This window comes from Coregonus clupeaformis, chromosome 29 (genome assembly GCF_020615455.1).
Source record: "Coregonus clupeaformis isolate EN_2021a chromosome 29, ASM2061545v1, whole genome shotgun sequence".
In the NCBI taxonomy this organism is placed as follows: Eukaryota; Metazoa; Chordata; class Actinopteri; order Salmoniformes; family Salmonidae; genus Coregonus; species Coregonus clupeaformis.
The window spans coordinates 29,546,088-29,573,979 of NC_059220.1; the positions used below are offsets into that span (position 1 = coordinate 29,546,088).

At 44.6% G+C, this 27,892-nt stretch overlaps 1 protein-coding gene across 5 annotated transcripts in view; it reads right to left on the reverse strand.

The window, feature by feature from the left end:
- The window catches only part of LOC121545013 (ral GTPase-activating protein subunit alpha-2), a 142,721-nt gene that overhangs the window by 66,777 nt on the left and 48,052 nt on the right, over nucleotides 1-27,892 (reverse strand). For 4 of the 5 annotated variants that reach the window (XM_041855331.2, XM_041855332.2, XM_041855330.2 and 1 more), the window contains exons 14-32: nucleotides 22,880-22,991; nucleotides 22,375-22,612; nucleotides 21,130-21,294; nucleotides 18,562-18,711; nucleotides 16,064-16,186; nucleotides 15,502-15,587; nucleotides 15,104-15,368; nucleotides 14,064-14,225; nucleotides 13,467-13,660; nucleotides 13,238-13,336; nucleotides 12,944-13,099; nucleotides 5,510-5,638; nucleotides 5,088-5,216; nucleotides 4,842-4,900; nucleotides 4,492-4,600; nucleotides 3,697-3,807; nucleotides 3,521-3,589; nucleotides 2,645-2,782; nucleotides 1-171 (exon numbers count right to left, since the gene is read on the reverse strand). The exon at nucleotides 1-171 is cut by the window's left edge and continues 10 nt beyond it. In XM_041855331.2, the coding sequence (XP_041711265.1) occupies nucleotides 1-171; nucleotides 2,645-2,782; nucleotides 3,521-3,589; nucleotides 3,697-3,807; nucleotides 4,492-4,600; nucleotides 4,842-4,900; nucleotides 5,088-5,216; nucleotides 5,510-5,638; nucleotides 12,944-13,099; nucleotides 13,238-13,336; nucleotides 13,467-13,660; nucleotides 14,064-14,225; nucleotides 15,104-15,368; nucleotides 15,502-15,587; nucleotides 16,064-16,186; nucleotides 18,562-18,711; nucleotides 21,130-21,294; nucleotides 22,375-22,612; nucleotides 22,880-22,991 (2,665 nt within the window). The remainder of the gene's footprint in view (nucleotides 172-2,644; nucleotides 2,783-3,520; nucleotides 3,590-3,696; nucleotides 3,808-4,491; nucleotides 4,601-4,841; nucleotides 4,901-5,087; nucleotides 5,217-5,509; nucleotides 5,639-12,943; nucleotides 13,100-13,237; nucleotides 13,337-13,466; nucleotides 13,661-14,063; nucleotides 14,226-15,103; nucleotides 15,369-15,501; nucleotides 15,588-16,063; nucleotides 16,187-18,561; nucleotides 18,712-21,129; nucleotides 21,295-22,374; nucleotides 22,613-22,879; nucleotides 22,992-27,892) is intronic. The other variant, XM_041855333.2, reaches the window with a different exon arrangement.

Below are 27,892 nucleotides of genomic sequence, written 5' to 3' on the forward strand. Positions count from 1 at the left end.
GGTGAGCAGGCTGCCAAAGTCTGCGTTGGTGTGTGAGAGAGGGGGCTCTGAGCTCTTGACCTGGCCCAGTATGAGGAAGGGGTCGTAGTCAGTGGAGAGGTCAGACAGACTCAGGAGGTAGTGGCTCTGCTGGGTGTGCAGGTTGGAGCCAGAGACACAGCAGTGTAGCACCTACGGGACAGAGGATAGGAGTCAACACCTAGTGGGTTAAAAACACTACAGGAGAAAGACAGTGGTAACCTTGCATTCAGTCACTGCTACTGTTTCTTTGTGTGGCTGGCTGCACAGCATCAACAAATACATGGGACTCATAAATTAGATAATTACAGACACTACCAAGTCTGCCTGAGAGTTACAGAATATCAGTGGGTTACTATGTGACAGTGGTGGCACTGGACGGCAGCGGATGCCAGTGAACAGCTGAACAACATTGACCTTACAGTAACTGAAACACAGAGAAAGGAAGTAACTAGGCAAGTCAATTTAAAATGATACAGTAATCTCAAACGCAGAGGTTCCAGGTAAGGAAGCGAGCATCGGATGGTTGAGGAACATACGAAGGGGGACTATATGGTCTGATTGCCATGGTAACCCTCCACCTGAGGGAGGAGAGGCGCTTTATTGCCACTAATCCATTTCTCCTGTGATGAGTGAGTATCGATCTGCATAACAGATGGTGCGGCATCCGTCCGTTCGGTTGGCGGGACTAGATTAGACATGCTAGGCCAGTTGATTACACTGATTGGCCAGGTTTACTCTGTTTGATTTAATTAAGACTTTATCCTTCTGCTCATGTTGCCACAAACATGCACCCACAACTACACACACACACACACAAACACATGCACTCAGACACACACACAAACACAGGCACTCAGACACGCACACAAACAAACACCTATGCTCTGTATACAGTGAAGTATTTGGAAGTATGTCAATGATAAGTTGTCTACTGGTTTTTGTCTATGTAAGTTTTAGTTTATATACATTTAAAAAAAAAAATGTGGAAGCTACGCCTGACATACCAGACAATAGCAAACTGTGGGGCCTCTCACATTGAGTGGGTGGACTTGGTAAACCCATTGTGGAGGCTGGTCTATGTAAATGAATGGCTAATCCCATTCAACACACACATGCACACTTGGCCAAGGATCAGAGAGGAGAGGTACAGGTCCTGTCATCTGAAACAGTATTGTGTGGGGAAATGCAGACAGTATGTGGATTATAATGCCTTAGAGTCCTCTGGGTATGGGGGGGGTTATGGTGAAAAGACCAGAACCAAACAGCTGCCACACCAAAGCCCTAAAGTGGTTCCTCTGTGGAGGAGAAAAAAAGCTTCTGCTTGCTTGACGACTAAGTGGCTGCACCTCGCATAGCAACAGTTCCAGGAAGGTAACAAACATGGATACGTGTAGACACATATGCACACTCACTCATGGACACACAAAAACATGCACACAAGGAAACATACACACACACACACACACACACACACACACACAGCGAGGGTGCAGCTGCTGAGGCAGGCAGAGAGCAGATGGAGGACACGGCATGGAGGTCCAGAGCAATCATGCCTTTTGCACAGACCAGCCTCATGCTGTTAGACACAAATACAACAAATACCAAGCTCAAACCCTCAGCAGAGGTGCAGAAATCTCCCATCTTTATTCATCAGCATATGAAAAGGGTCACTTTTAAGTTGAATCTGTTCATTGAGGATTTGGTATAAGAAACAACTAAATAGTTACTATAACAAATTCAAAAGAGATGCATAAACTAGACAAATCGCTTTATTCATTTTGTGAGGTTTACTGGTATGTAAATGAGTGCCTAGCTGAAAAGACTGAGAATTAAATATTTATATAAAGTGTTTCTTTGGGGAGTACAGTTTTGAAGTCAATTTGGTATGGGAGACCAGTAGAAGTGCATTTTGTGTGTGCGTGATATTTTTCTGGTTTTATTACATTAATGTTGTCCAAATATGTTACTCCTCACATTATATATCTGAAAACAAGAGGACAAGCATTTCACTAAGATCAGTGTTACACTGATTTACCTATGATGAAATTAAGTGACAGTTTACTTTTATGTGCACAATAGAACCAATGACATTTATTTATTTCCTACATAGCAGCTGCAGTCTCTCCCATATTAAGATATATTCAATTCAAATCTAGACAGGCTTTAAAATCCAGGCTTATCACAAGGACAAAGACATATTTAAATAATTTGACCATTTCTTATCAGGGGTGACATCCATATAAAGGTTTGTCTTTGACCGCATCTGTCAAACCTCCACTGAATAATACCTCATTCATTTAGACTGATGCTCAGCCTCTCCTCTGCGTTTATTCGCTAAATAAGGGTTCAAACACCCAATCGGGAAAAATAAAAAGGCAAGAACAAAGTAACCTAAAATACTTCCCTGTTATAAATCAATGTTTCTGTGTATCACATGTGTATTACCAAACAGGTGGGGTGGTTTGGTGGATATTCTCACATAACAGTAGAAACTGGAAACCAAAATTTGAAAATTAATTTCCAAGGTGTCATAGAACACTTTAAATGCAAAATAGGGCTTCTGAAGAGGTCTGTGGTGTGGGTAAGACAAAGTACTATGACACTATTCTTTTCTGTTACCCACCCTGTAGATGTAGTCGAGCAGAGGGGCCTTGTGGGATGTGGGGTCCTCCAGCACGGGCATTGTGATGGGCTCCAGCAGCATGCTCAGGGGCATGGCCATACACCAGTCCAGCAGGCACAGCAGCAAAGACACCATTAGCTGAGTCACACAAATAGAGGAGAGGCTTTTCCATTAGCCCAGTGCCCTCCACACACACAATGAAGCCTACTGCGGACAAAGATAATTAGTAAAGCAGCTAGGGAGGAGATGAGCAATGGAGAGAGGTAATTAGGGAGGGAGAGAGCGAGGGATGGACTGAAAGTGAGAGGGTGAGAGAGTGAGGGCTGGAGGGAGAGAGAGAGAGAGAGAGCTGGAGAGAGAGAGAGAGCTGGAGAGAGAGAGAGAGAGAGAGAGAGAGAGAGAGAGAGAGCTGGAGAGAGAGAGAGAGAGAGAGCTGAGAGAGAGAGAGAGAGAGAGCTGGAGAGAGAGAGAGAGAGAGAGAGAGAGAGAGAGAGAGAGAGAGAGAGAGAGAGAGAGAGCTGGAGAGAGAGAGAGAGCTGGAGAGAGAGAGAGAGCTGGAGAGAGAGAGAGAGAGAGAGAGAGAGAGAGAGAGAGAGAGAGAGAGAGAGAGAGAGAGAGAGAGAGAGAGAGAGAGAGAGAGAGAGAGAGAGAGAGAGAGAGAGAGAGAGAGAGAGAGAGAGAGAGAGAGAGAGAGAGAGAGAGAGAGAGAGAGAGAGAGAGAGAGAGAGAGAGAGAGCTGGAGGGAGAGAGAGAGCAGGAAGGGGAGACAGATATGGTCCAGATAGAACAAGATTCCTGTGCAAATGCACTCGCTACATCTATGAAGAAAGGGTCCTTCAGACTTCAGCCATTTTATGCCCTTTCAATTTCCTGTACCTTTTTGTCAGCCTCCACCGTCGAGTGCTCTGCGCTCGGCAACAGAAATGCTATAGTGGCCACAAAGATCTGCATGGCACAAAAAGATAGGGATACTTTGACGACATGTATTTCGCAAGTGATAGTGGATAGCATGTCTCATATTAGCAAGGTGCGGGGGAGCTGTGGCATCCTACCTCAATGATTTTCTTTGGGAGAGAGCGCTCTAGCCTCTGGAGGTGTTCCCAGTGAGAGATGAGGAGCTGAAACAGGTCACAGGCTACCTGAGCCACAGTTTTGTTCCCAAACTGACCAGAGAGGGGACACGAGAACAAGATATCCGGGTTAAAAACTCTGGGAAGTCGTAGGATGAGTAGTTGTACAATACCAGGATGGGGACCTCTGGCACAACAGAAAAAGGTATGAAAATGTCTTGGTTCTGCAAAGACCTTTCTTTCAAACTACAGTTCATTAATGGACGGATTGGCAGACAGCTGAAAATTGTGATTTGGAATTCAGGGCACAGAAATAGAATTTCCCCTGTTTTCTGGCTGAATGCCTCTTGACATGTAACAAGGGCAGACAATGCAGAAATGGCCCAACACAAAAAGAGACCCTGAGAGTTTAGCACCTGCTTTTAGAAAAGCACCCCTCCCTCCCTCCCTCGCCTCCACATCCCCTTTATTTTGGGCCGGCTGAGTGTGTGTGTCAAGTTGGACTGGGGAGTGATTACTGCTCCATTAGAGGGAAGGACTGCACTAGTAGGAAACTAGAGGTGAGATGTGGTTGCTTAAATTGGACTGCATCCACTGAGAGCGAGTGGCCTGGAAATTACACCACAGCCCTCGAGCTCGTTCCCCAAAACCCTCAGAAAGAACTGGTTCTCTCTGCATCTATCCACTGATAGACAGGGGAGCAGAGGTCTTCAAAAATCTGTTTGAGTCACACCACTGAGCACGTTGGCACTCACAGACGCTGATGAACACACTCACCTTTAGTGTTACACCCAGAACATTGATGGCATCCTCGACCTGGTGGTGAATATTCTGCTGCATTAGCTCCTCGCATACCCACAGGCCCAGACTACATACAGCCATACACCTAAAAGACACAGTAGACCAGTGAGAATACTGATATACGCTACGGGACCAATTACTCACTCTTGTTGTATCTCTGTTAAGTTTCACTACCCCTCTATAATGTTCTTCTTACATTACACATATTCATCAAATATTTTATTTCAATATACTATTTATCTGAAATATGAACCTTAATCCACTCAATATAATCAGTCCCATTGCTTCACAACCACCATTCTTCCGCACCCCTATCCCTTCTATACCTGGCTGCTTCACAGGGTTCATTCCGTGCAGACTTCAGTAAGATGTTGACCAGATAGTCCTGAAGGGAGAGGGCAGAGAGAAGACATGATGATGACCAATCCACTTCATTACCATCCAAACGTTCCATCTTATTCATCAAAATACATCAATTGTAACTACAGGGAACTGCTATACCATTTTTAAAAATGTGTTTGCTGTCTGAGTATTTACTAAAAGGTCAAAGGACATGGAAGAACTCTTAATACCTTGATGTCCTCGTTCCGGACAACGATGTCATCAGTTCCGGGAATGGTCTGCAGTAGTGGAATCTGCAGGTAGAGGTTGGGAAAACAGACCAGCGACCCAAGGACAGTCTGTGCTTCTATCCTCGGAGCCTTTCAGAGGAAAATAACACACATTCGTCATCTCATCGCTACAGAACATGAAACATTACGATTCCAGGAAAATCGTCCAAGAGCTGCGGCATTATGGCCTTGAGTTGAATTCACCGCAGTACATTCAACACACTCTAATCTGAACTTCAGAATGAAGCTTAGCAGAATATGTATAATGACCCTAAATGTTATTACATCAAATATTGCTTTTTAATATTTACATTAGCCAACTGATATAATGCATTATAATTCAGTTGTAGCTAATGCAATGTAAGACTTGCCATACTGTGTACCTCGGAGGAGTCGTTGCTGAGGATGCGTGCTGCAGCGGTGATGAAGTCCCCCACCAGCAAGGTGAAGCCCGGCAGGCCCAGGAAGAAGAAGCGCGGGGAACAGGAACGGATGACTGTGTTCAGAACGTCCTGGGAGGGATCAAACACCACACAGATGGTTATGGTGGTCAGGTCAATGGATTGATTGAACGATCATTAAAATACACATATTTTGTAAGCAGGTTGCATGTATTTCTGAGTTAGTTTATTTTGGGGAATGGACAGACACTGAGCTCAGGAAAGGAATGATTGCAATGTAGTCCTTCCCAAATTGGTACAAATATGACAACAGTGCACTCAGGATAGCACAGAATTTCACAGTCCATCTTTTACAAAACCCAAAAATGAGAGTTTGAACGAGGGATGGAGGAAAAGAGGGGAACAGGAGAAAGAGGCAGCAGATGGGTTGATCACAGCACAAGGGAGGCGGAATGGTGGCACAAAAGACCTGCAACTTTCCACACACACACACACAAACACGTAATTAAAGCCAGGGATAAGGTATTGTTCAGGTGCACAGTGCTCTCTCTGTGCCAGATGGGTGTTGACATAAGCTGTATTAAAGAGTGATTTCTCTATACGTGGGCAGATAATACAGCTCCATAACAACAATGGATCGACGACCATCTTATTACCCTGATGGCTAGTAAAAGTACAGTCATGTTGCCTTAAAATGTCAGGAGTGAACTGAAATTCTTTATGAGATAAGAATGTAAAAGGCCTACATAAAGGGGAGACTGGTTTGCCCGCTTATCTTTGCTAAGCCAGTGTGTGTGTACACAGACAAGGTCCAGGCAGGGAACACCTGCCTTCTGGATAGCTGTAAATGTGTGTAAATCAGGTCGTTCAAACAGTGGCCGTGTCTCCCCGAGCCCTAAACCCCAGTGCACCTCAACAAACACCCGACACACTCCGCACACCTCCACCCCCGCTCTGCTCTACCCCTCCCAACCCACCCACCAGCTACATTAAATCACCTCAAATGAAGCCTTTGTAAACACAGAGCGGGGAAACAAAAGAGGAATAGAAAAACACGCAGGCAATAAGGAACAAGTCAAAACATACACAGTGCCGACAGAAGCCGAAAATTGGTTTGGAGCATTAGGGCTTTGAGGCCCATTTTACCGTCATTTCTGCCGTAATTGACCTCGGAGAGGCGTAATGTGGAGAACAGTCTGTGGTAATTAGCTGCCAACAAACTGTCGGCTGATTGCCTGAAATGAGCATTTTAAGGCAAGCAACAAACCTACAAAGCATTTCCATTGCGCCTGTAAGTAGAGGGAGCTGGTTGTGAAATGAATGTGTGGTAGTAGAGATGGGAATTGGTCCTGTGTGGTGGGGCTGAGGGTTGGCAGTTGGATTGGCCTGCTCTGCTCTACTCAACAAAAGGTGCATTAACACAACCCTGACAGGAGGCTTCTTAACCCTTTCATTCTGCCGTGTTTGAAGGCACAGGAAATGAGCCTCAGTCTTCACAGTGCCTTGACTTTTTCCACTTTGTTGTGTTACAGCCTGAATTTAAAATTTATTAAATTTAGACCTTTTTGTCACTGGCCTACTACACACAATACCCCATAATGCCAAAGTGGAATTATGTTTTTACAAATGAATACAAAAATTCACGCTGAAATGTCTTGAGTCAAGTCTTCAACCCCTTTGTTGAATACTTATAACAATACTTTCTGCATATTGCATTTGAAAATCCAATACAACACATTATTGAGTACCACTCTCCATATAACAGGTGCAATATGCAGAAATCGCTCAGCCATTTCCTGGTTGCTAAAATTCAAATAGTTCGCTTAATTTAAGTTTGTGACAAACAAGCAAGCAGTGTAGAGAATCATTTTACCATCTAAACTGCTCTGAAATATATTTTCAATAACCAAAAATATTGTATTTCCAGCTGTTTGAAGCTGATGTACAAAACCGAAAGTAAGATGCAAAAACGAAACTTAAGAACAGGAAGCATAGAAATGGCGCACAAACAGATCTACCGATTCTTAGACTTGCTGTCAATGAGAATGACAGATCTCCACCTCACATTTCTATGTGAATTTGGTCAGGTAGCCCAAAAAATAACATATTGCAGCTTTAACATGATTTTTGAATGACTACCTCATCTCTGTACCCCACACTGTAAGGTCCCTCAGTCGAGCAGTGAATTTCAAACACAGGTTAAACTACAAAGACCAAGGAGGTTTTCCAATGCCTCGCAAAGAAGGGCACCTATTGGTAGATGAAAGAAACCGCTCAGGGATTTCACCATGAGGCCAATGGTGACTTTAAAACAGTTACAGAGTTTAATGGCTGTGATAGGAGAAAACTGAGGATGGATCAACAACATTGTAGTTACTCCACAATACTAACCTAAATAACAGAGTGAAAAGAAGGAAGCCTGTACTTAATAAAAATATTCCAAAACATGCATCCTGTTTGCAACAAGGCACTAAAGTAATACCGCAAACAATGTGGCAAAGCAATTCACTTTTTGTCCTGAATACAAAGTGTTATGTTTGGGGAAAATCCAATACAACACATTACCGAGTACCACTCTCCATATTTTCAAGCATAGTGGTGGCTGCATCATGTTATGGGTAGGCTTGTAATCGTTAAGGGCTGGGGAGTTTTTCAGGATAAAAAAAGAAATAAAATGGAGTTAAGCACAGGTAAAATCCTACAGGAAAACCTGGTTCAGTCTGCTTTCCAACAGACACTGGGAGATTAGTTAACCTTTCAGCAGGACAATAACCTAAAACACAAGGCCATATCTACACTGGAGTTGTTTACCAAGAATACAGTGAATGTTCCTGAGTAGTCGAGTTACAGTTTTGATTTAAATCTGCTTGAAAATCTATGGCAAGACCTGAAAATGGTTGTCTAGCAATGATCAACAACCAATTTGACAGAGCTTGAAGAATTTTGAAAATAATAAAAATGGGCAAATGTTGCACAATCCAGGTGTGGAAAGCTCTTAGAGACTTACCCAGAAAGACTCACAGCTGTAATTGCTGCCAAAGATGCTTCTACAAAGTATTGACTCAGGGGTGCGAATACTTATGTAAATTAGATATTTCCGAATGTAATTTTCAACAAATTACCACAAAATAAAAACAGTGAGGGAAAAAAGTATTTGATCCCCTGCTGATTTTGTACGTTTGCCCACTGACAAAGAAATGATCAGTCTATAATTTTAATGGTAGGTTTATTTGAACCGTGAGAGACAGAATAACAACAAAAAAATCCAGAAAAACACATGTCAAAAATGTTATAAATTGATTTGCATTTTAATGAGGGAAATAAGTATTTGACCCCCTCTCAATCAGAAAGATTTCTGGCTCACAGGTGTCTTTTATACAGGTAACGAGCTGAGATTAGGAGCACACTCTTAAAGGGAGTGCTCCTAATCTCAGCTTGTTACCTGTATAAAAGACACCTGTCCACAGAAGCAATCAATCAATCAGATTCCAAACTCTCCACCATGGCCAAGACCAAAGAGCTCTCCAAGGATGTCAGGGACAAGATTGTAGACCTACACAAGGCTGGAATGGGCTACAAGACCATCGCCAAGCAGCTTGGTGAGAAGGTTCCAACAGTTGGTGCGATTATTCGCAAATGGAAGAAACACAAAAGAACTGTCAATCTCCCTCGGCCTGGGGCTCCATGCAAGATCTCACCTCATGGAGTTGCAATGATCATGAGAACGGTGAGGAATCAGCCCAGAACTACACGGGAGGATCTTGTCAATGATCTCAAGGCAGCTGGGACCATAGTCGCCAAGAAAACAATTGGTAACACACTATGCTGTGAAGGACTGAAATCCTGCAGCGCCCGCAAGGTCCCCCTACTCAAGAAAGCACATATACAGGGCCGTCTGAAGTTTGCCAATGAACATCTGAATGATTCAGAGGAGAACTGGGTGAAAGTGTTGTGGTCAGATGAGACCAAAATCGAGCTCTTTGGCATCAACTCAACTCGCCATGTTTGGAGGAGGAGGAATGCTGCCTATGACCCCAAGAACACCAACCCCACCGTCAAACATGGAGGTGGAAACATTATGCTTTGGGGGTGTTTTCTGCTAAGGGGACAGGACAACTTCACCGCATCAAAGTGACGATGGACGGGGCCATGTACCGTCAAATCTTGGGTGAGAACCTCCTTCCCTCAGCCAGGGCATTGAAAATGGGTCGTGGATGGGTATTCCAGCATGACAATGACCCAAAACACACGGCCAAGGCAACAAAGGAGTGGCTCAAGAAGAAGCACATTAAGGTCCTGGAGTGGCCTAGCCAGTCTCCAGACCTTAATCCCATAGAAAATCTGTGGAGGGAGCTGAAGGTTCGAGTTGCCAAACATCAGCCTCGAAACCTTAATGACTTGGAGAAGATCTGCAAAGAGGAGTGGAACAAAATCCCTCCTGAGATGTGTGCAAACCTGGTGGCCAACTACTAGAAACGTCTGACCTCTGTGATTGCCAACAAGGGTTTTGCCACCAAGTACTAAGTCATGTTTTGCAGAGGGGTCAAATTCTTATTTCCCTCATTAAAATGCAAATCAATTTATAACATTTTTGACATGCGTTTTTATGGATTTTTTTGTTGTTATTCTGTCTCTCACTGTTCAAATAAACCTACCATTAAAATTATAGACCGATCATGTCTTTGTCAGTGGGCAAACGTACAAAATCAGCAGGGGATCAAAATACTTTTTTCCCTCACTGTATGAGGTATTGTGTGTAGATGGTTTTGATTATTTATTTTTTAAAATAAATTTTCAATTCAGGCTGTAAGAACAAAATGTGGAATAAGGCACTGTATTAGTGTTTTATTTTTTATAAATGTTTTACAAATGTTAGAATTTTTCTTCCACTTTGACATAGTATTTTGTGTAGATCGTTGACAAAAAATGACAATTAAATCAATTTTAATCCCACTTTGTAAAACAACAAAATGTGGAAAAAGTCAAGGGGTGTGAATACAATTTACTGGTCATTATTGCATAAGACTGAAATCATGGCATTACTATAAGTTCTTATCACAGAAAGTTTGTGAAAAATACGATTTTCCCAGTCCAGGCTAATAGATAGACCCCTCCTGTTAATGTGTCAAGGTGTAGAGGTCCTTTTGAAAATCAATACTAAGCCGCTGGGATTTGAACCGCAACAGAACTCAACCGTCACATTTTCCCTCCCTCTCCACAGGCATCCGTTACACAGATTAAATAATCCCAGTTTTCTCTTCACTGATAAATTGAGGTGAATAAAGAAGCCCATGGCTGTGCATAGGGAGAGCAGGTGTGAGAGAGATGTTTACTGACTGGCTCACACCCAGCACACCAACACACAGCCCTAGAAGGCCCATTTTGATGCACAAGCAACAACCCTTCACAGTAGGCTGATGTGCACACTTATAAAATAGATTACTACCATTGGCCCAAGGCCATGCCAACTGTCTCGTGTCTCGATGTACACTCCTTCATACCCCCTCCCTTTCAGTGAAACACGCTGCCACGTTATATTTGCAAACATGTGCAGTGCTTAAAAATCATACAATATGAGTTTTTAAAAAGTACTAGACAGCCTATTAGAAACACAAAGAAATCGGGATAAATAAATACGGAGCATGCGAGTGGGACAGAGTAGACTAAAGAGAGAAGAACATTAGATTTGGAAGGGATCCTGTAGGGAGGGTGGATAGAGGGGATAGAGCAGGGCTGCCAAACGTACAACACATACAGGAAGTGTCCAATCTGGCTCGCGGGTGGTTTGAGTATTTTTGTAAGTACTCAATATACTTTAAAATGACTAAAACCAAATCAAAACTGTGTAGAAATGATAATGGAGCCACATTTATACCCTGTCTTGACTGTGTCCAGCTGGCTAATAATTATAAACAGTCAGGGACGACAGGGAGTATTGAAAACTCCAAAAGCGATGGATAGAGGACTATCTTCAGCAAATTTTGACAGCAAGGAAATAACCTAAATTAGTGTAACACCCCTGGGATAGAGGGAGGGGGAGTGGGATGGAGTAAGAGGCACTTTCTTATGTAAAGCAGGCGTGCGGCTGGGCTGTCCCTCCATTGTGTGGCGTGAGGACTCTTTCTCCGGCCAATTTGAGCACGCTCCAGCGCCCAGCCAGCTCAGTACTGGCGGCCCGGCCCCATATTATATTTAGGCACAACAAAAGCTGGAGAATACCACGCTGTCCCTCTGCGCCGGCCCCTTCATTTCCCCACAGCACATTCTCCGGGACCCCCCTCTCCTCCCCAGTCTCCCCCTCCCGTCCTCTTTAGCCCTAGCCAACGTGTCACTCTAACGGAGCACGACAGACATCAATCCTTAATTAATCACGTATACACGGCAGGGGCTCAAACATTATTTAACGACATGGAAAACATTCTAATAAGCTTGTCGCTCTGCCAAAGCGCAATATAAACCTGTGGGCAGAGCATACACACACAAAACAAACTAATTTATTCACAGTTTTCCCCCCTTTCCTCATCAATCTCTTTCTCTCTCTCCCTCTCTGTCTTTGTTTTGGGGGGGGGGACTGGAGCTCCGTCAAATGTGCTGAGCAGCCAGCCAGCCAGCTAGGCAGGGTGTGGCTAGCTAGAGGAGAACCATGCTGAATTGAGAGGAGACAACATGCCAAAACAGTGTACCATCACCACCGGTTGGCTGTCCTCCCGAGGAGACAGAGAGACAGGTCTGGAGAGATCCAGCTGAGAGCTGAGTAGAGGCCTAGAGAACACTTAATTACACCGATGTGAACCCAGGTGAACCTTACCTACGCGCAATATAATACTTCCCCAGCTTCATCAACTATCTTCACATTTACCTCAGTCAGTCCAGATTAAGTTAGAAGGGTAAAGGTTAAGCATAAGCAATGTCATCATCAGCAGGACATATGTCAACACATGACAAGACATGACAATAAGCATGTGCTATGTACCCGCAACCATGCATCTCATCATCCTACTCCTCTATCGAGAGGACAATGCAACAAAGCTAAGATTCCTTTGATTATAGCCCCATCTAGTGGTTATGAGTGGAAGTACAGCCACAATTCAACAGATCCAAACTGTAGTTTATTGGCAGGTGGCTACAAGAGCAGTCCCATTCTCTTGTGTTTGACAGTGGCTCCCTCTTCTGGCCTTAGTTACTGGAATCTACATCAAGTCGTTTCCACAGATACAGTCGTTTCCACAGATACAGGGTACATAGAATAGCACATGAAAACAGGAGAATGACAGCACAGTTTAGGTGCCTCCGAGTTTTAGAGGCAATGTTTCGACCACTGTGGATCTTCGTCAGGCTTCCTCTTGGCATTACCTGTCTCACATGAACAACTCCTACTAAATATTTAAAACCTGCTTAGGATAACACAAAAATTACCTGGTCCTCGCTGGTGAAGCCCTTGTGCATGACGTGGTAGAGATGGACCAGGAAGTCACTGTTGGGCAGCACGTCCTGGTTCCTGGTCATCATCTCACAGATGAGTTTATAAGCCTGCAGCTTACCCGCCTTGAACTCTGCTGGCAGCATGGTGGCCTGGGGGAAAAGTAAGAGGAGGACAGAGGGAGAGAAAGGGAGTGAAGGAGAGAGGTAGAAGGGAGAGAGACCGGGTCACACAGTTATAGTCACACGCATGGCTTTGATGTGGGTAGAGTCAGTGGACCTCTGAATCACCTTGAAGAGCCAGGAGGCCAGCATTCTGAGAGGAGGGATGAAGACAGGTCGGGGAGGAGACGACTGGTTATCCACACTGATGCCCAGGTTATCCCGGATCTGCAATTAGTGCATTACTGCATTATCCAGACTGAAAATCTACAGAACAAAATATTGACTGAGACAAACTTACTGTACATGACATGTCATCAGAGCTTATAAGAGTTTTTGGAGGCTGGGCAGTGCTTACCTTAGCAAGTTTGTGCCACAGGTCGTAGAGGTAACTGAACACCTTGGCGTGGATCCTGGGGCAGCGGATGCTGTTGACGTCCCCCAGGATACCCAGAATCCTCCTCCAGAGCACAAACGCGGAGTCAGCGTGCCAGCCTGTCAGGCTCCCGCCTGCGATGATGCTGACATCATCAGTCAGACACTCACTGCTGTCTGCAAGACCAGATGAAAAGAGAGAGAGAGAGAGAGAGAGAGAGAGAGAGAGAGAGAGAGAGAGAGAGAGAGAGAGAGAGAGAGAGAGAGAGAGAGAGAGAGAGAGAGAGAGAGAGAGAGAGAGAGAGAGAGAGAGAGAGAGAGAGAGAGAGAGAGAGAGAGAACACTGATTTACTACTGTATAAAACTCTATAGTATAACACTAGAACTCTAGGCCTGTCCACACCCCGGACACTGAGGTGATTCAACACAGATTAATTTTGCCCAGTCACCAGAGTCACACACAGCTGAACACATATGTGATGGGTGGGATGGGGGTGTGGGTGGGTTGGGTATAAGATTAACACAGAGGGTGGTGGGCAAGGCAGGCTAAAAAGGGGGTGTTTAGGGGCAGTAGCAGTACCCAGGTCCTGAGGCATGTGTAACACAGACTGATGCATGCTGTCCTCCAGGAGATGGGGGCAGTCCCGGCACTCAGTGTGCACGAGCAAAGCTGGCGAGGCGGGGGGGTGCTGCTGGTGGTGGGACAGGGGTGCGGAGTGGGGAGAGAGGACACACTCAGGACCTAAAACAAGACAAGGGGACAACCAGAAGACAGTGGAGCTTGACAGAGCACAGGGACAAGATGACAGTGAATTCACAATGAATAAATGTAAGAGTACAGACAGCACAGACGAGGTGGGGATGGTGTCAGGTCAGGGGTTACACTAAGGGTCAGGGATTACGCTAAGGGTCAGGGGTTACAGCTGAGGTATTCTTTCATTTGACAAGAATTGACAGCTATTAGCCATAGCTGTTTTTCCCAAATATTCACCTACGCTACAGGGGAGCATTGGCCCGCTGAACCACAATAATATTTTGAGATACTATCCATAGACGTACATAACATTTCTAAATAGCAAGGAGACTCTCACCTAACGTTGCACAGTAAACATGTAACAGTGGTAACCATTCCATCTTTATGTTCCCTCCCTCAATAGCCATGAGGCGTTAACCTAATACCAAACACAGCTAAATAAACAAAAGGGCCCAGCTGCCCGCTGAATAAAGACCCCTGAGCAGGTGGTAAAACCGGAACACGTCCAAGGCTAGATAGAGGTGGAGAGAGGGAGCGTTCTCTTTACAGAGCTTCAGAGGCCAAGGTGAGGGACAGCAGGCAGAGGAAGAAGATACTGTAGAGCAGTACTGGCTATGAAGGCTATGCTAATCCTCTGAAAGGTCAGGCTGCTCTGAGATAAATCCCATCACGACCCACGGACAAACACACTTCAGGTGAACCTGACAAATCCCACAGAATACACATTTAGTGAACCTGAAGGCCATATGCTACAGTATTTATCCCATTTAAACCAATCCCCTCCAAGCCTCGTTCACCAGCATCAATCCCCCCAGAAACCTTACGCAGACCCCCCTCAAACCAACCAGTCCAGTCCAGTCCAGTACCTGCAAGGGCCTCATTGCGGCTGAGCAGAAGGTTCCTCTGGCTCCCGGTGTCTGCTGTGACGTCTATCTGGGCTGACTGGGTGTCTGCCTCCTCCTCAAAAGCCTGCCAGGCCAGCAGGCTGCCGTCAGCGTCGTTCAAGTAGCCGTTGGATGTCTCGCTGCTCACACTCACACTTTTCTCCTGGAGCTTGGGCCTTGCGTAGGTGTTGTGTCCCTCTACAGAGTAGTCCAGCTCAGCAGGACTGCTGCTACGCCTGATCAGAATCTGGGAGCACAGAGGGAGAAGTCATCAGTGGGTGTTTCAGAGATGCCTCTTTCAGACTGCAACAGATGCCCTGCTGAAATAACCAAACAAAGTAAGAAGGTCATAGATTTTGCATCAGGTGTGTGATTCTCACCACTGGTGGGTCGCTGTCTGTCCTCGCTTCCGATGCCCTGCCATCGGAGCCACAGGAGTTGTTGGGGGAGTACTCTCTCTTGTGGCCTGGAGGTCACAGTGACTGTTAATCACACTGGATGCACACACACAGCAGAAAGCAGACAGCCAGTCTGCTCATAAATACTGTTCTAGTCTCATCCCTACACCTCTAGATGCATGATCAGAATTAGGAGTTGTAGACCAGTGGTTCCCAACCTTTTTCAATTACTGTACCACCAACTGAATTTTGCTCAGCCCGGAGTACCCCAGAAATACCCCCTCATTTGCATTTTACCAGTAGGCCCATGGTCTCATGAGTCTTCTCAAATATCCAACGTGGATAGGCCAAGTACTCCCAGATAACTAGTACCCCTGGTTGGGAACCACTGCTGTAGCCTGCAGGCTTTAAAGCACATCAATCACTGTATGGATGGACACATTGTTAGCAGCAGTATAGATACCTCCACTAGAGGGCAGCAAAAATGGCCTGTTAGAACATGCCCTCATGCTGTGTGTTCGCTCACTCATTGGTGTATCCCTACCTGGGAAGGTGTCAGCCAGTTGCTGTGTGATGTCAGAGGTGCTGCTGCTGCGTGGTAGAGGGCTGTCTCCAGTCTCCAGCTCCCCATCTCCCCCACACTCTGACAGCTGGCCCTCCTCCACGTCTGAGCACCACCACCAGGGAGGAGAAGACAGAGAGTTAGAGCAATGCATCAGGCAAGACTCATCTCATATACAGCACACTACACATGATCATGCTCTACCACACAGCATTCTGGCAACTTAAAGGTGCTACACATAGGATTTTCTTGAATTTTTGCATTGCAATTTCAGAAAATGTCTATAATATATCTGCCGCTAATAGTGGCATGATAGTGTTTCACAGTATTTCTTACCCGCCAGTGTTGTGATTGGCTGTGATATTCGGCTATTGATTTCTCCCGACAGGGCGGCATCTGTGTTATCTAGTGGCTATGTTATCTAGTGGAGATCGCTCTGTCATTTCCTGGTTGCTAAAATTCTACACTGTTCACTCAATTTCAGTTACTGTGAGAAAACAAGCCCTGAATAGTGTAGGGAATCATTGCACCATCGAAATCGCTGTGAAATATTGTTTTTACAGCCGTTACTTTCGGTTTTGGTCCACCAGCTTCAAAATGCAGAAATAATTACATTTTTTGTTATTTAAAATATATTTCACAGCCGTTTAGATGGTACAATGATTCCCTACACTATTCAGTGCTTGTTTCTCACAGTAACAAAAATTGAGCGAACAGTAGAATTTTAGCAACCAGGAAATTAGCTATTTCCGCTACACTAGATACAAAAGTATGTGGACACCCCTTCAAATTAGTGGATTCGGCTATTTTAGCCACACCCGTTGCTGTATAATGTGTATAATAACGAGCACACAGCCTGAAATCTCTATAGACAAACATTGGCAGTAGAATGGCCTTACTGAAGAGCTCCGTGACATTCAACGTGGCACCGTCATAGGATGCCACCTTTCCAACAAGTCAGCTTGTCAAATATCTGCCCTGCTAGAGCTATCCCGGTCAACTGTAAGTGCTGTTATTGTGAAGTGGAAATGTCTAGGAGCAACAACGGCTCAGGTGCGAAGTGGTAGGCCACACAAGCTCACGGAACGGGACAGCCGAGTGCTGAAGCGCGTAAAAATCGTCTGACCTCCAACTCACTACAGAGTACCAAACTGTCTATGGAAGCAACGTCAGCACAAGATCTGTTCGTCGGGAGCTTCATGAAATGGGTTCCATGGCAGAGCAGCCGCACACAAGTCTAAGATCACCATGCGCAATGCCAAGCGTCGGCTGGAGTGGTGTAAACCTTGCCGCCATTGGACTCTGGAGCAGTGGAAATGCATTCTCTGGAGTGATGAATCACGCTTCACCATCTGTCAGGGTGGCGGATGCCAGGAGAACGTTACATGCCCCAATGCATAGTGCAAACTGTGAAGTTTGGTGGAGGAGGAATAATGGTCTGGGGCTGTTTTCATGGTTCGGGCTAGGCCCCTTACTTCCAGTGAAGGGAATTCTTAACGCTACAGCATACAATGACATTCTAAACAATTCTGTGCTCCCAACTTTGTGGCAACAGTTTGGGGAAGGCCCTTTCCTGTTTCAGCATGACAATGCCCCCATGCACAAAGCAAGGTTCATACAGAAATGGTTTGTCGAGATCGGTGTGGAAGAACTTGACTGGCCTGCACAGAGCCCTGACCTCAACCCCATCGAACACCTTTGGGATGAATTGGAACGCTGACTGCGAGCCAGGCCTAATCGCCCAACATCATTGCTGACCTCATTAATGCTTGTTGGTGAATAGAAGCAAGTCCCTGCAGCAATGTTCCAATATCTAGTGGAAAGCCTTCCCAGAAGAATGGAGGCTGCTATAGCAGCAAAAGGGAGACCAACTCCATATTAATGTCCATGATTTTGTAATGAGATGTTCAGCAGGTGTCCACATACTTTTGGTCACAGCCACAAAGTCAGAACAGCCTTCCCAGATTGACAACAGATGACGCTCTGGCGGGAGAAATCAATAGGTAAATATCTTAGCCAATCACAACACTGGTGGGTAAGTAATGCTGAGAAACACTATCATTCCACTATTAGTGCCAGATATATTATGGGCATTTTCTGAAATTACAAAGCAAAAATTCTAGAAAGTCCTATGTGTAGCACCTTTAAAATGACAAAATGGTTACATTGTTTTAGCCACATACTGAGATGGGATAGGAACATACAGTTATAAACATTAGAACACACATTAGAACTGATTAGTATAGAATTTTCTTCAGACAATCGTCCTTTTTTACTTTCAATCCACTTCAAACCAAAACGACAGTAAGTAGCTGTGAGAAACAACAAGGGTTTCCACTTCAGTGAGTGTTAATAAAACAGTGAGAGACTGACAGGAGAATAGGAGACGGGAGAGAGAGTAGTGACAGACAGACAGACGGAAGAGACAGACAGGGTGAAGGTGGGAGGACACCACACAGACAGCTCTCAGAACACTTTACCTGAAAGCCTGTGAGAGCAAGAGTTACCGGAAGGGGAGGAGATACCAGGCAAGAAAGAGCTCACAGTGTGAAGCAGCATAGGAACGCTTTTAGTAGCGGGCAAAGCCTCGTAAAGATGGACACAGTTGGTGATAGACTGGCTTCGCTTAGCTTCCATCACAGAGAGAGAGAGCGATGACAGGACGGAAAAGAAGAGGAAGAGAGAAGTCAATAAGAGCATTTAGTGCAGAATATCAGAAGGACACCACTGGCACATCCATTTAACCCTTTGCATGAAATTGTAAAAAATAGTGAAGAAAAATACTACTAAAGAAGACAAAATCCACTAAGGGTTGAATCCTAATTTGAGATCTGCGGTTGTAACTTGAATTGTCATTCATCTCAATTTGCTTGAACGTTTCTTTTGTGCGCCCCCAACTTCAGCCATAAGGCATTAAGAGTGAAACAACAGGCATAGTGAAGTTACTGAGACAGGAAATTAAGAACTAATATAACTAATTGACTTCAGTGTACAGAGAATATAAATAGAATATATTAAAGCCTAAACCCGAGGCTGGTTCTCATGTTAATTTGACACTTGAGGGCTCTTCATCTAAACAAAGGCACTGCTCTACCAGATTTGTTGTTACATATTATTAAAAAATAAAAAGAACATTAAAAAAAAAAAACATCAAAAACAAATCCGTCTACATTTGAGAGACGTAATTTATGCAATGAGTTGCCTTTATTTGAAGATCAGATTAATTAGTTCTCTATGCACATGACAGAAGAGGACAAATACAACTGGCTTTGAGTGCATCACAGTAAAGTCAACTTATTTCCATCCACACACAACTTTGTAATGTTATCTCCTAAAATACACTCCCAAAAAGAAAAGCAAAGGCAACTGGATAGGGCTGGGACACTAGAGCTTTAGTGACAATTAATGTGTATCACACATATTACATTATAGTACATTATTTCCATAATAAGAATAGGTACTGGTTTTAAATTAGTAGATGTAGGATATTAATTTGATCACCCTGTTACAGGAGAACCTTCCTGCAATTCAGGACATTTTAAATGTGTAGTGCAATTGAGGTTTAAAAAGGTTTCTGAAGTTTGTAATTTCCACTTTGAAATTTCAGACTTGATTTTTCCTTACGAAAAATTGATCAACCCCTACAAAAATGTAAATTTATTATAATCCACATAATAATTCACATTTAATGTTGCTGCAGGATAATTTTCCTGCTGTAGCAAACTACCTCAAATTAAGATCCTACATCTGTAGTTCGTCAATAGTGCAATAAGGGCAATATAGTTCCCAGTCATTTCAACACCCTGTCGTAGGAAATGCTCATCAGAAAAAACATTGGCAAGTACGTATTGGCATAAATGAGATGACACACATTTTCAGTTTAAAGATGAGGCATTGGGGTAGTGTGTATGGACAGCACTTCAGGCCTAATCTAAAGGAGAGAGGAGCATTGCAAGAGAAGGAGGATTCTATTCTCTGCCTACACCAACCTTTAATTACTCTCTTTCATTTGGAGATAGCATCGTCTCCGCTACAGACCGCTACTGTTACCCGTTTTATGCATATTAATGAGCATTAATTACACTTAATGAAACTATCAAAAACGTCCACGGATTGATGTGTGGGCCCTCTCTCAAGGAGAAGGGGGGTGGAGGAGGAGGAGGGATATCGGGATGTTTGAAGATCAATGTGGGAGAAATCTAATTAGACGAGAGAAAAGGGAGAATTTGAGGCGGTGGTGTTTCATGTTAAGTCTCTGTCTGCATGCAGATATACGCGCGCACTCACACACACACACACACACACACACACACACGAAGCTTTTATGAGTCCTCCTTCAGGCCCAACTACATCTGCTCGAGGCTCAACAAGCTCTTCAGCGAGCAGAGATGCTATCAGTCATTACGGAGAGAGAGAGAGAGAGAGAGAGAGAGAGAGAGAGAGAGAGAGAGAGAGAGAGAGAGAGAGAGAGAGAGAGAGAGAGAGAGAGAGAGAGAGAGAGAGAGAGAGAGAGAGAGAGAGAGAGAGAGAGAGAGAGAGGAGGATGGTGAGGAAACAAGCGAGGCGGGTCACTCTTTTATCCTCCTTCGTTAGGGATTAGCTAGTTTAGAGAAAGCACAACATCTCCGCTCTAGATAGCCTGAGAGCTAAACTGATCATTAGACAGAGACATCTCCATCAGATAAGTGGATGTTGTTCACTGTATCTGAACAATGAAGAAACAACGTCAGTCTCCGACATGTCACCAGGGGAGTTTGTATGTGCCGGAGAACTGACACAGAAACATGTTGACATTGGCCAATGACATCTGACAGGAACAATGGAGACCATCTGCTGTTTCTTTGTGCTTAGTGTTGAGCCTTTCACCAGCACCTGGGCTAACATACACATGCCCTGCTTTTATATACACTCACTGTGGAGTCTATGGAGAGTCTTGTCTACACTGTAGTGTCATAGAGGGACTCGGAGATTAAACAGATCTGTATTTGGGCCAACATTTGGCCCTAGCCAAATTTGACTTAATTACAGTAGCTTGTGTGTGTGTTCACCTGTGGCTTTCTGTCGGACGTTGTTGCGGGCCTTCTCCACTCCGGGGGCCCCTGAGGTGGTAGCGCTGCGGAACCTCATGGGCTCCTGCTGGTCTCCCTGGTTCCTCCAGCTCAGAGAGAAGGACCTGGCCACCGCTGCTGCCTTCTGGGAGTCCTGGATCACCCCTGAGACACAGACAAGAGAGACAGAGACACGCAAATAGTATAAATACAGAATCTAAAGGAGAAACGGAATCTTCTACCATTGTTGCTCTATTCTCTGAGGCTTCCACAGTCATCCCCCTCTATCACTGCATCAATCCCTCCATCCAGGGCTCTCACTTTAAAAAATGTGTTGTTAGCTCTGGTACCACATAAAATGTAGGAGCACCAGACAATCAATTGAGATACAGCCTTTATTGGGCCTTTATGAATTCTAGCTACTTTTGAAGCACATGTTGTGCCCTAGAAACTAATAAGCCTGTAAAGACATTTGTTTATTATAAAAGCTAAAATGTTGATACAAATACCTGTCATTGAAATTACAAAGTAATTTGTGGAATTTGTGGTTTCCTAAGCTATCCCTTTTCCATTCTTTCTGTGTCGCCAAATGTTTGGATATACTGGTAAAGTTACCAGGTTGTTAGCTAGCTAGATAATGAGGCAAAATGACTGAACAATATGTTTTAGAGTAGTTTTAGAACTTCCCACGACATGGTTTATGAATGTACAAAATACGGCCCGCCAATGGAGATGCATTCAGCTGCGGCGCCAACACGCAATAGAAGGGGGAAAAACCTAGCGCCCGTAATATGGGTCACAACTTTTGAATGGTTTGGGTTAGAGACAAGTGGCTCTCTCTGTAGTAATGGTGCAACCACCACGGTCACAAATCAGCGTTTTTTCTCTACGGAACTCCTAAACAGCGATACAGCTAAGCCTAATCACTACAATCATTATTATACGGCTGATTTTCTTTCTAGGCACACTGGTGCTCCCAAATTAAAACATTTAGGCGCAATATGCAACCAAAAGGGTTGCACTTTAGAGCCCTGCCTCCATCCCTCTCGCTCCCCCTGCCGCCATCCCCCTCGCTCCCCCTGCCTCCATCCCTCTCGCTCCCCCTGCCGCCATCCCCCTCGCTCCCCCTGCCTCCATCCCTCTCGCTCCCCCTGCCTCCATCCCTCTCGCTCCCCCTGCCTCCATCCCTCTCGCTCCCCCTAGCTCCCCCTGCCTCCATCCCTCTCGCTCCCCCTGCCTCCTCACCCCGTCCCCTCTGTTTCTTCTCCTTCTGTTCGCTGAGTTTGTCCAGGGGCAGGTTGCTCATGTCCAGGCCGTAGACAGAGCGGGCCAGGACTGCGGTCAGAGAATCCATGATGCTGGCCCACTCTGTTACCAGCTCCTCCCAGCCTGTCAGAGACGACAGCACAGACAGAAGCTCGTCCCACAGCTCCCGGGAGATGAACACACACAGGTTGGCCCGTACCCACGCCACAATGATCGTCTGGGGGAGGATGTACAGGGGCACAGAGGCACAAAGACAGGAGGACAAAACAGAACATCTCATTAATCACCATAGGCAGGCAGCTGGTTCTCATTGGCTTGTGATCAAAACACTAACAAGCCATTATAGCTGTAACAGTAACGTTTCCACATTATATTAACATCATGGGCAACAACCATTTCCAGTAGCTTAGTACTTCCTCTAACAGAGGTATCAGAACAACTGTGTAACAGTAAGAGAGGATACACGATCCCCAGGCTGACTGACCCTGAAGAGGATGGCAGCCAGGCTCTCAGCAAAGATGTCTTTTCTTTGGTTCTCCTGAGGCCTCTTCATCACCGCCTCAGTGATCCTCAGCAGCACCTGTAGCATCTGCTCCCTACACACACCCCAGAGGATATAATTAGTCCATCATTGTGTATCAGTAGATAACTATACAACACAGCAGAACTGTCCAGGTCTGTCTGATATTACAGTCCTTCAGGTAAAAGCAACTGCTTGGTTTAGATTTTTTTCTTCCTATTTAAACCAGTGGGTGTACACAATACACAGTATATAGGTTGTTATCAATAAAGTGTCACAATAAGGTGCAGAGCGTTGGATTGGCCTTCTAGGGGGCAACTAGACCATTGACAACTGCGTGCCATTATCAAGGGATTGTTAAAGAAAAGTGAATTATTTGGTTTTAATATCATCACCTCTTGAAGAGCATAGTCAGAACTACAAATGTCCGATTAGTCCATGCAAAACAATTGCGCACATTTAGCTCTATCATCAGAGTTATACAGCAAGAAACTGCATGCTTTTCATGATCAGTAAACCTCAATTGGTCATGTAATTTCAGATATGTGAGAGTAGCCTCACGACATCTCTAAATATTGGCCACCATTAATTGGATATCTGAGTGACATAAATTAAAAGTGAACTATACCTGACAAGTATGAGTGGTTTAGGTTAATTTCCCATCCTTTGTGGGATCTGCCTGTCAAGCTGCAGAAGGGCGCATTTTGCCGATGTAACGTTACTTTTTGCTGATAATGTTTACTTTGCAAGCTACGGGTAGAAACTTTGTACAGTTGACTAAACATTGTGGTAATTATACAACGGGTGGGTCTAATCCTGAATGCTGATTGGTTAAAACTGCATTCCAGCTGGTGTCTATTTCACAAGTTACCACCCGCTACATCTATGACGTTGAAATGCCTATTTACTCTGTTCCTTCTAACTGCGCAATCCACTGTCTCATCAACCCTGCCAGGAAATGTATAAACTTTATCTCCACTATAAAAAGCATCTAGACATTATCTCCCATTTATTTTGGACTAGCATTTGGTTTTCAACAGCAGATATTTGATAAACCTTGCTGTCTGTCTCTCCGACCTTTCCAACATTGAATTGCGATCTCCACCGTCCCATATAAAGTGAATGTGTCCGAACAAGACAGACAGCAAATTGAGCTGGTTGTCATAGCAACATACAAAACTTATTTTCAGTTGACTGGCTAAATTGATACTTTGTTGCGAAAACTAAAATAGATGAGTGGAACATTTATTTTGATATTTTCGGCGGTATGACTATGAATGAGTGGGAAAAGGAGATGGCAATAATACTGTTGGTGAACACATAATTAGGAGAGGGAGTACAAACCAACGACGCTAGACAGAGAGGAATTTGCTTAAGCAAAAGGCAGTTTATTAAACACAGAGATATCTTGTACTGTTAGGCTACATGCATGGGATCCTGCTAATTAACATGCATGGACCCAATCACATTGCCTCTTATGGAGACAGTTGAGAAGGATCTTTAAACAGAGTTTACAGCATTACTTTATACAATGTAACATAAAGGAAGGGGTCCTTCTTCTAGTCCCTTGATTGGTTCCCGAGGCGTAGGAGGCGGGTCTGCTCTGTCCAGAGCAGATGCCCCATTGGTGCACGGCAGAGTCCTCTGCCCTTGGCACCCGACCAGTAGAAGGGGAGTTGAGAATGAGTGTGCGTGCAAATGAAAGGTTTGTGTGTCAAAGAACTCGTGGGGAGTTGAGAATGAGTGTGCGTGCAAATGAGATGTCTGTGTGTGTCAAAGGAAACTCGTGAGAAGCAACTGGTGGGGGCCTTGGGCCTGAGGTGTGGGTGTTGTCCAGTTATCGTACTCCTGTAAGATTAGGCCATCTGGTGCTCTGTTCTTTGTTCGCTACTAAAATGTTATGCACAGACAACTAACACACTGTTAGTATCAGACACATTTATTGAAAACAAACTCCTAACACAATTTGTCTTGCACAACCTCTTGCACAACATATTACTCAGATCAATCTATAACATTTTATATTTACTACGACAATACCCAGGCATGCAGATTTGGGGGATACTGCATTGAATGACCTAGAGAAAAGCCGCAACGAAAAAACCACAGTTAAGAATACAAACTGGGCTGTGCGGTGCTTCGACGGCTGGCTAGCAGAGAATAAAAAAGTTGTTGACTTCAAAGATGTCACTAAGGAATAGTTTAACATCCTTCTCCGACAGTTTTATGGAAATGTACGAAATGGGAAGGGGGACCAGTACAGTATAAGTAGCCATCTGGCACTCCGGAGTGGGCTCAGCCGGTTTCTAAATGACGCACCCATCGGTCGCAGCTGGTCCCTTATGAAGGATACTGAATTGACCACCTTGAATCATGTATTTCTGGGCAACAAACAACTAAGTGGCAAGGAAAATATATCACAAACATCCACCCTCCCATCACCGATAAGGACATGACCCAGCTCCAAAACTCCCAGGCTCTGAATCCCGGTACACCAAGGGGTCTGGTCCAGAAAGTGCGGTTCGACCTCCAGATACATCTGGGTCGAAGAGGAAAAGAGGGGAACAGACAACTAAAGCCCAACTCATTCCTCGTAAAAACAGACGAGAACGGTCTAAAGTATGTTGTTCATAGCCTGTTTGTGTTATTTCTAAGTTGCACTCGTAATTAGGCTACTGGAAAACAATATTATAACAACGCATTCTCTCTCTCAGATACGCCACTCTCACATAGAACGAGGCCACAAGGAATAATCTGGACCCAAGGGAGAGGGGCAGGGAGTCCAAGAGGGGATTCATGTTCGCGCAGCCAGGGAACCCACTATGCCCGATGGCACCACTGGAGAAATATCTATCGAAATGCCCGGAGAACGCCCACACATTTTATCTCCACCCAAGGAGAGGAGAGTGTATCGGGGACTCGATCTGATAGAAGTCAGAGCCGATGAGCGTGAACTATCTGGCAGCGCTTCTACCTAAGATCTGCAGGGCAGCGGGAACAACTACAGTTGAAGTCGAAAGTTTACATACACTTAGGTTGGCGTCATTAAAACTCGTTTTTCAACCACTCCACAAATGTCTTGTTAACAAACTATATTTTTGGCAAGTCGGTTTGGACATCTACTTTGTGCATGACACAAGTAATTTTTCCAACAATTGTTTACACACAGTTTATTTCACTTATAATTCACTGTATCACAATTCCAGTGGGTCAGAAGTTTACATACACTAGGTTGACTGTCCCTTTAAACAGCTTGGAAAATTCCAGAAAATGATGTCATGGCTTTAGAAGCTTCTGATAGGCTAATTGACATCATTTGAGTCAATTGGAGGTGTACCTGTGGATGTATTTCAAGGCCTACCTTCAAACTCAGTGCCTCTTTACTTGACATCATGGGAAAATCAAAAGAAATCAGCCAAGACCTCAGAAAAAAATGTGTAGACCTCCACAAGTCCCGTGTAGCTCAGTTGGTAGAGCATGGCGCTTGCAACGCCAGGGTTGTGGGTTCGATTCCCACGGGGGGCCAGTATGAAAAAATGTATGCACTCACTAACTGTAAGTCGCTCTGGATAAGAGTGTCTGCTAAATGAGTAAAATGTAAATGTAAGTCTGGTTCATCCTTGGGAGCAATTTCCAAACGCCTGAAGGTACCACGTTCATCTGTACAAACAATAGCACGCAAGTATAAACACCATGGGACCATGCAGCTGTCATACCGCACAGGAAGGAGACGCGTTCTGTCTCCTAGAGATGAACGTACTTTGGTGCGAAAAGTGCAAATCAATCCCAGAACAACAGCAAAGGACCTTGTGAAGATGCTGGAGGAAACAGGTACAAAAGTATCTATATCCACAGTAAAACGAGTCCTGTATCGACATAACCTGAAAGGCCGCTCAGCAAGGAAGAAACCACTACTCCAAAACCGCCATAAAAAAGACAGACTACGGATTGCAACTGCACATAGGGACAAAGATCGTACTTTTTGGAGAAATGTCCTCTGATGAAAGGTCTGATGAAACAAAAATAGAATTGTTTGGCCATAATGACCATTGTTATGTTTGGAGGAAAAAGGGGCTGGCTTGCAAGCCGAAGAACACCATCCCTACCGTGAAGCACAGGGGTGGCAGCATCATGCTGTGGGAGTGCTTTGCTGCAGGAGGGACTGGTGCACGTCACAAAATAGATGGCATCATGAGCAAGGACAATTATGTGGATATATTGAAGCAACATCTCAAGACATCAGTCAGGAAGTTAAAGCTTGGTCGCAAATGGGTCTTCCAAATGGACAATGATCCCAAGCATACTTCCAAAGTTGTGGCAAAATGGCTTAAGGACAACAAAGTCAAGGAATTGGAGTGGCCATCACAAAGCCCTGACCTCAAACACATAGAACATTTGTGGGCAGAACTGAAAAAGCGTGTGCGAGCAAGTAGGCCTACAAACCTGACTCCGTTACACCAGCTCTGTCAGAAGGAATGGGCTAAAATTCACCCAACTTATTGTGGGAAGCTTGTGGAAGGCTACCCGAAACGTTTGACCCAAGTTAAACAATTTAAAGGCAACGTTACCAAATACTAATTGAGTGTATGTAAACTTCTGACCCACTGGGAATGTGATGAAAGAAATAAAAGCTGAAATAAATCATTCTCTCTACTATTATTCTGACATTTCACATTCTTAAAATAAAGTGGTGATCCTAACTGACCTAAGACAGGGAATTTTTACTAGGATTAAATGTCAGGAATTGTGAAAAACTGAGTTTAAATGTATTTTGGCTAAGGTGTATGTAAACTTCAGACTTCAACTGTACATACACAAATCACAGCATCAGGATCACGACAGTCCAGAAACTGGCCAATGCTGGTTTAGAAGCGAGGGAGATTATGTGGGCATCGGTGCGAAGGTTCGCTCCATAGCTACTGGCGTCCCTCACTGACAGACAGAAAACGCTGGAGCAACATCCTGGCCGAAAACAAA